General features: G+C 37.3%; 1 protein-coding gene across 1 annotated transcript in view; it reads right to left on the bottom strand.

Annotated features, from left to right (window-relative positions):
- Positions 1 to 5,455: 5,455 nt before the first annotated feature.
- Positions 5,456 to 8,312, bottom strand: part of KRT20 (keratin 20) — a 9,723-nt gene continuing 6,866 nt past the window's right edge. The window contains exons 5-7 of the mRNA XM_017497186.2: positions 7,649 to 7,869; positions 6,899 to 6,936; positions 5,456 to 5,980 (exon numbers count right to left, since the gene is read on the bottom strand). Of these exons, the coding sequence (XP_017352675.1) occupies positions 5,883 to 5,980; positions 6,899 to 6,936; positions 7,649 to 7,869 (357 nt within the window). The 3' untranslated portion in view covers positions 5,456 to 5,882. The remainder of the gene's footprint in view (positions 5,981 to 6,898; positions 6,937 to 7,648; positions 7,870 to 8,312) is intronic.

Genomic DNA, 8,312 nt, shown 5'->3' on the forward strand with positions numbered 1-8,312 from the left:
AAACAACATGACACATGAAATTCTGTAAACATGCAGGCAAATATGGTTTTCATTTTCGCTTTGACCTGTAGCCACATCTCCAGAGAGCATATAAAGCACAAGTTAAACTTGCACTCCCCACACAAGAACTTGCCATTATGGTTGTTAACTATTATTCAGTCATATGTCCCCCAAGACAGAGAGATTTCATTTTACTGCCATAGAAATGAAAACAGAAGCACAGGAAATGTGCCAAATTCAAAATTGTACCTCAGTGATTTGATCACATAATATGGAATATGATGAAGTTGTATTTTTGAACTTGGAATTGATTTTGTGCTGAAACATACATTTTCCAAATCTAATGCCTATGGTAAAATTTGAATACTTTTTCTCAATCTCTATAAATTACGTTTACATATTATTTGTTTATGTTTCTATACATATTACATATTATCCTAGACTAAGCTTCTTAGGTAGGTATTACGTCTAATTTATTTTTCATCCTGAGTCCTAGCCTAGTGTTTGGCTAAACTTTATCACTGCATTCCTAGAATTATTTCATTTGAAAGAACTTAAATCTTAATGTGCTTGAATGTGTCATTTAAAATTTATTTCATTTGAAAATGACTGTGCCCTAATTTACTGGTATGCTTTGACCAAGATTTATTCTGAATTCAGTTATGAAGGAGGAGCAACTTCAGAAGTTGAAAAGAGAAATATTTCTACTTGAGTGGCTTTTTTTTTTTTTTTTTTGAAAGTAGGAGGCTAAGTTAAATAATCAAGACTCTGCTTTAGAGGTTTTAGAAGTGAAAATAATTTTCTCTGACAGCCACATTAATGTATAATCCGGTGGGGATATAAAAAATAAAAGAAACAATCATGGGCTTGTTGGCAAAGTGATTACATAAGCTGAGGCACAGAGGAAAATGATTATAGCCAGGGCAAACTGTTTAAAAGAATTATATCGCTGGGCGCGGTGGCTCACGCCTGTAATCCCAACACTTTGGGAGGCTGAGGAGGGCAGATCATGAGTTCAGAAGATCGAGACCATCCTGGCTAACACAGTGAAACCCCATCTCTACTAAAAATAAAAAAGCTGGGCGCAGTGGCACGCACCTGTAGTCCCAGCCACTTGGACGGCTGAGGCAGGAGAATCACTTGAACCCAGGAGGCAGAGGTTTCAGTGAGCCAAGATCACGCTGCTGTACTCCAGCCTGGGCCACAGAGCAAGACTCTATCTCAAAAAAAAAAATATATATATATATATACATATATATATATATATATATATAATGGATATATATATAAATGGATATATAAAATATATATAAAATGGAAGATATATATATTTTTGGAGAGGATAGGAAATGTTCAAAATAGAGAAAATTATGTTTGTGGTTTCTACAAATCTTTAGATTTTTATTAAGTAAATCATACACTCATCTTTTCATGTCAGGTTGGTCTTTGCAGGGTTTTCTCCCTGAGTTTTTTCCCTTAAGAGATAGATGTGTCATTTTCTGCGACCCACTGATCACTCGGTCTGTAACATCTTTCACTTTGGATAGCGTTGTAAACTTCTATGAGTGACTGAAAGAATTTTGAGTTGCTCACATTTTATGTACTGTGCTTTTGAGATGAGGGTTAAACGAGGACCCTAAGGGGCATAAGTGAGGTTGACTTCTGGGCTCCAGAGATCAATGGTTCTCAAGAGCAGGAGAGAATTTTGAAAGTGGTAGGAAACAGGAAGATGATAAAATAATACCCTGATGAGAGGAATCTTGGAAATGAGCCTCGGGGAGAGAAAACAGAGATGTTTGAAGGAGAATTCAAAAATAGAAATCACTACTAATGCTTTAAGTTGGAATTGTTGCTTGGGGGTTTAATCAGTTACCTGAGGCTGATCCTGATGCATATGGGTGAGAACAGAGCGTCTGAGGGGGTCATTGGCCATCTTTTTATTTTGTGTCACTCCATGTCATTCTTCTTTTTAGATGATTCAGAACTCTGGATAGAAATAATCCCCAGAGCTCAGAAAAAATAGTCACTTCCATCCTAACCTCACCTCACCACTAGGGGCTCTCTCTGAGTTTGGTAGCTTCACTTCTGCACTGACGATTTCATATAAAATGAAAAAATATATTGGTGATAATTCTAATGTGTGATGAAGACTCCTCTGGATCTGTGTACCTATCAGAAATAGGATTATGCCATTTTGGTTCTTAGCTCATATAAGAAACATAGATAGATACAAAGATTAATGCATCACTTTCACACAGTAACGGCTGGCAGAACTGGAGGTAGAACTCCACCATCTGGTCCACGTGTATGAAGCTCTCACCCACTTCTTTGAAAGATTGCTTGGAAGAAATTAGAGATAGACCAAAGACGGGAGAGGAAAAAAATCTTCATTTTTCTGACCTAAAGTAACAATTTTACCTCTTTTAACAGGTAGTTAGAAGAAGACCATCCTAAATTAAGAATAACAATACTACCGCTTTTAACACAGTGTCATTATTGTCATAAGACAGTGGTCAGGCCTGATCAGTTCCGAACCCATCTGCATAGATTTCTTATTAATCAGATTCACAGCCTGGTATTTGCATGTGAAAGTTTCAGACCATTCTGGAATGTGACTCAGTAGATGAAAAATAATTCACTTTTAAAAATTCTTAACATCTTTAAATGCAATTTACTAGCTGGCATGACTTGGAAGAAAATTAAGGAAAAAAAAAAATAAGAGTGTGTCTGATGATTCCTGAAGGATCTAGAAATAGAAATCCCATTTGACCCAGTAATCCCATTACTGGGTATATACCCAGAGGATTATAAATTGTTCTATTATAAAGACATATGCACATGTATGTTCATTATGGCACTGTTTACAATAGCAAAGACCTGGAACCAACCCAAGTGCCCACTGATGATAGACTGGACAAGGAAAATGTGGCACATACACACCATGGAATACCATGCAGCCAAAAAAAACGATGAGTTCGTGTCTTTTATAGGTACATGGATGAATCTGGAAACCATCAGTCTCAGCAAACTGATACAAGAACAGAAAATCAAACACTGCATGTTCTTACTCATAGGCAGGTGTTGAACAATAACACATGGACACAGGGAGGAGAACATCACACACTGGGGTCTGTTGGGGGGCTAGGGGAGGGGCAGCGGGAGGTGGGGAGGTTGGGGAGGAGAACATGGGGAGAAATGCCGGATATAGGTGACGGGGAGATGGAGGCAGCAAACCACCTTGCCATGTATGTACCTATGCAGCAATAGTGCATGATCTGCACACATATGCCAGGACCTAAAGTATTAAAAAAAAAAAAAAAGCGAAAGGAAGGCAATGAAAATAGGGGAAAATACCTTTTCTGACGAAAGTTGTGCTGAATCAAGTCACATGTGAGGTTAGCCAGCAAAGCTGGACATTTGCCACAATTGGCTGTTGTGTCTGGCTGATGAAAATGACAATAAGAAAACAACAAAATAACCTAGGATAGGCAAGTGCAATGTGAAATTGTCATTTTCACATTACTGTGAATCATGTATTGCTTTGTTATATAATTAGTTGCTTAAGAGCGTGTCATGGTTTTAGAAAAACAGCCCTGAGGTTCGGTCTCGCTCTACTACTTGGTACCAGCATGACTTTGGGAAAGTGTTTATCTCATGTCTTCATATTAGTCCTTAATTATCCTCATCTGTAAAATGGGATAATATAATAAGGTCAAACCATTATATATGCCCTATAATAGCATACAAAATTGCTATTTCTGAAAGTCAGAAATTATCATATATTAAAAATGCTTTTATTTTTTAATAAAGAAAAAAAATTCTTTATTTTCTCCATTCAAAATAATGAATCAAGTGCCTCCTGTGTGTTAGATATTATATTAAATCTTAGGAATTCAAACTGGTACCATCTGCATCCTCAATTCCCAACTCTTAAAAAAAAGAAATTATCATATATTGGCAGGTTCATATGATTCAAGCTAATAGCTTTTACCTCATAGGATTTTTGTGAGTATTAAATAAAAAAATGCATGAAATGCTTGCCACAGGGGCTCATAGTAAGTGCTCAATAAATGGTGGATATTATCATAATTAAATGAATCACCTAATTATTTTCTATATAATAATCAAACTCAATCCCTTATTTATAACTTCTATATCAAATTTTTTAATTTTTTTTTTTTTTTTGGGACGGAGTTTCACTCTTGTTACCCAGGCTGGAGTGCAATGGCACGATCTCGGCTCACCGCAACCTCCGCCTCCTGGGTTCAGGCAATTCTCCTGCCTCAGCCTCCTGAGTAGCTGGGATTACAGGCACGCGCCACCATGCCCAGCTAATTTTTTTTTTGTATTTTTAGTAGAGACAGGGTTTCACCGTGTTGACCAGGATGGTCTCGATCTCTTGACCTCATGATCCACCCGCCTCGGCCTCCCAAAGTGCTGGGATTACAGGCTTGAGCCACCGCGCCCAGCCTTCTATATCAAATTTTAAGTTCAATCTATTTACTAGAATACAACAATTTAGTGCACATTGATTTTTCCTACAAACATCCATATGCAATGATTGCTCACTAAAATGAGAAAGGGTGGGGTATACAGTATGTGTTTTTTTGGATTTGGCTTCTTTCACTTAGCATGTTTTTGAGGTTCATCTGTATTATAGCATGTATCAGTACTTCATTCCTTTTCATTGACAAATAATATTCTATTGTGTGGATATATTACATTTTGTTTATCCATTTATCAGTTGATGAAAACTTGACCTGTTTTCGCTTTGGGGCTCTTATGAATAGTGCTGTTATAAACATTTGTGTATAAAGGAATACACTGTGTGATTCCATTTATATGAAATGTCCAGAGTAGGCAAATCCATAGAGAGAGGAAGTAGATTAGTGGTTGTTAGGGGCTGGGAGGAAGGGAAATGGGGGTAACTACTAATAGCTACAAGATTTCCTTTTGGGGTGATGAAATGTTCAAAATTAGATAGTGGTGATGGTTGCAAACATTATAAGCATACCAAAGACCACTGAGTTGTGCATATTGTAAGGGTGAATTTCATGGTGGGTGAACTGTATCTTAATGCAGCTGTTATTTAAAAAAATGGGAGACATTTCATTAAAAATGTATGTTCACCACATAAACAGAGCACCTGATAGTATATGTAGTTTATTGTCAAAAGGAGACACATTTTGCCTTGAGAAGGGTTTCAGTAATGTTTTTAATCTATTTCCATTTTAAGTATAGTGTACTTCGCTCTTATTCTGCTTAGCATTTGTGATTGAATTTGACTCTCAAATTATTCAAAGAGCTGTGTTGAGTTTTGAAAGGCAGTAGAAACAATGGGGAAAGCAGATATAGCTCGAAGGTTGTAGAGTTGTACTGGTGCAGAAAATTCAGTGAGATTAACCAAGAAATTGGCTCAGTAAGAAACCAGGGACTCCCAAAGGGGGTTTTAAAATTCAGAAACAGGAAAAAATTAGGAAGAGTTTTATTTGCAATTTACAAAGTTTAGTATAATTTGCAAAATTATACTAAATTTTTTGAGGTTTAGTATAATTGAAATGTGCTTCAATTTTCAGGAACATTACCTACAAATTGATATTAGGTGGTCTGTAGCTTGTGATTGATGTGGTTCATAATAAAGATGGCAGTAAAGATGTTTTAAATATTCTACTGCTCATTAGATTTCATTTTTGCAGGCAATTTGCAGCTCCTCTGAGAAAAACATTTATATTCAATTACAGGGTTTGATAAATAGGATTTCCCCCCATTCCACCCCTTCAAATCACTGCAAAGTAGTAATAGTGCTTTCTTCCAGGGAACAAAGGTAAGATTATAGCCAAATTTCTTTCAAAACCTCAGCAGCATCTTCTTTTGGTAGCTGTTTAGATATTTTCTTCCACTTCTCTGACTTCAGATGACACAACCTTGCCATCCACTACTTCTTCCACGACTGTCTTAATCTTCCTGGTTTTCTTTATATCTGAATTCATATTAAACAATAAATGTTAATTCAGGCACATGACTTTGTTGATTTATAATATCCAACTTTAAATTATTATTTTTACTTATTTCCTTCTTTTAGAAAAATATGTTAAACCCATCCTCTTTATCAAATAATCCTAAGTCCATTTTATAAATAGATGTAGAAAATGTGCTTCTCCCCAAATTTAAAAATATCCTACTCTTCCCACCCCTAAACAGAAATAAATGATCTTGAATTTAAGAGGAATTCACATTTTGTCTTATTTTTCCTTTTCAGGACCTCAGGATGTCTCAAGATAACAATAGCACAGGCCAAGAAAATCACCCCATTCTGAAGAATGTGCCCAAATTCCCACATGGAGGGTTTCTTTATGCCATGTACAAGAATTTTAGAATCCTGGTGTCATATCTGCTCTCTTGAGAATTGGCCTCTGCTATGGTTTGGATGTGTTCCCTAGGGTTCATGTGTAGAAAACTTGATCCCCAGTGTAACAGTGTTGGGAGGTGGGGCCTAGTAAGAGGTGATTAGATAATGAAGACTCTGTCCTTGTGGATGGATTAATGTGGTTACCATGGGAATGGGTTAGTTATTGTGAGAGTGGGCTTGTTATAAAAGCAAGGCCAGCCTCCTCTTGCTCTCTGGCTCTCATACACACTCTTTTGTGCTTCCACTTTCTGCCATGGGATGGCACAGCAAGAAGGCCCTCACCAGATGATGGCACCTTGATACTGGGCTTTCTGGCCTCCAGAACTGTGAGCCAAGTAACCTTCTACTGTTTGTAAATTATCCAGTCCCAGGTATTCTGTTACAGAATCAGAAAACAGACTAAAACAGCCTTACTTTACTTTTTATTAGTGCAGGTAGTCAATAGAAAGCAGCTGAGTGTCATAGAAAATGTGCAAATTTAGTACTTACCTTTCTCTTCCTGGGTGCTTAACTGATACTCCGTAATTCTGTTTTTTTTTTTTTTTAATTGGAAAGAAGAAAAAATAAACAGATAAAAGCGTTATTGCTGTTCTGAAAATGGAATGCACTCCTTTCATATTTCAAAGTAAAATCCAAGTGAATGTGTTTTAATGCTTTCATATTTATTTACCTTTTACATTGCTTGTCATTGCAAACTTGAGTGTTTTAAACTTGAAAAATACATAGCTTTAAAACTGACCAGTTTATTATATGCTAAGGAATTCCTCTAATTAAAATAACAAAAATACAATGGAAGTTCAAATTTAGTGTTCTCTTGTTGATATTCTTAGGTATGGTATCTGAAGACAGTAGCTGCCGCCACATTGATGATTCCCAAAGTGACTCCCATAGACCTCGGCAGCTTATTGTCTAATTCATGAGCTCTCGGTTTGAATTTCCAAAAAGTTATTGTGCTTTCAATTATATATTAATGATAAAAATTAGTATCAGCATAACCTGTGTCATTTGGAGAATTATCTTCTAACTCAGTCCTGCCACATGATCTCAAGGCTGTATTTGAGAGTTTGGGCATGCGTGTACTTTTTGGTATATTGTTGTTTTGTTGTTGGTGTTGAGGTGTGTGAGTATAATTGCTTCTGTACGGGGGATTGCATTGATGCTGGGTAATGAGTGACAGGGACATTAAAATAGGCGTGCATACGGACATTGACACCTATTTCTTGATTCTAAGAGCCTTACTTTACATCTTCTCCTTCCAGAAGGCGGCGGTAGGTAGCAATTTCCTGCTCAAGCCGAGTCTTTATGTCAAGAAGGATATGGTATTCGTTGTTCTGGCGTTCTGTGTCACTCCGAATCTGCATCAGTTGGGCTTCCAGAGAGCTCAACAGCGACTGGAGGTTGGCTAACTGGATGCTGTAACGGGCTTTGGTCTCCTCTAGGGTATGCTCCAAAGACTCTTTCTATGAGCACAAGAAAAATAGGGCATTTCTTATCTGAGGACTTGATTCAAGAGATGGATCAATTTTCATTTCTTTTGAGAAGGGTTTCTGCAGCTCGTCACTGTGGGCATGGTGTGTATTTCTAGCTCCATCTCCCACTCTTCCCAACCAGGCAACCTCAGCCAGCCAGCTAGGATCATTAGCTCTTGGGGTTTTTCTTTGCTTGTAGCTTTGCACCCATTGTTCTCTCAGTGCAGGACATTGTAGTTTGTTCTCAATATTTGCTTCCCCCCCATGTGAAGATGTTTTACCTCTCATTCCTTCATCAGACTTGGCCATGTGATCTGTGGCATTTCTCAATTGCAGGATTAGACTCCTTTAATCCATTGGCACCTGGCTGGGTCATGTGACTTTGGCTAAAAAAATGCAGGTGAAACTGACAAATGCCTTTTCTTTCTTTCTTT

This window comes from Cebus imitator, unplaced genomic scaffold, assembly GCF_001604975.1.
Source record: "Cebus imitator isolate Cc_AM_T3 unplaced genomic scaffold, Cebus_imitator-1.0 Scaffold228, whole genome shotgun sequence".
Classification (NCBI taxonomy): Eukaryota; Metazoa; Chordata; class Mammalia; order Primates; family Cebidae; genus Cebus; species Cebus imitator.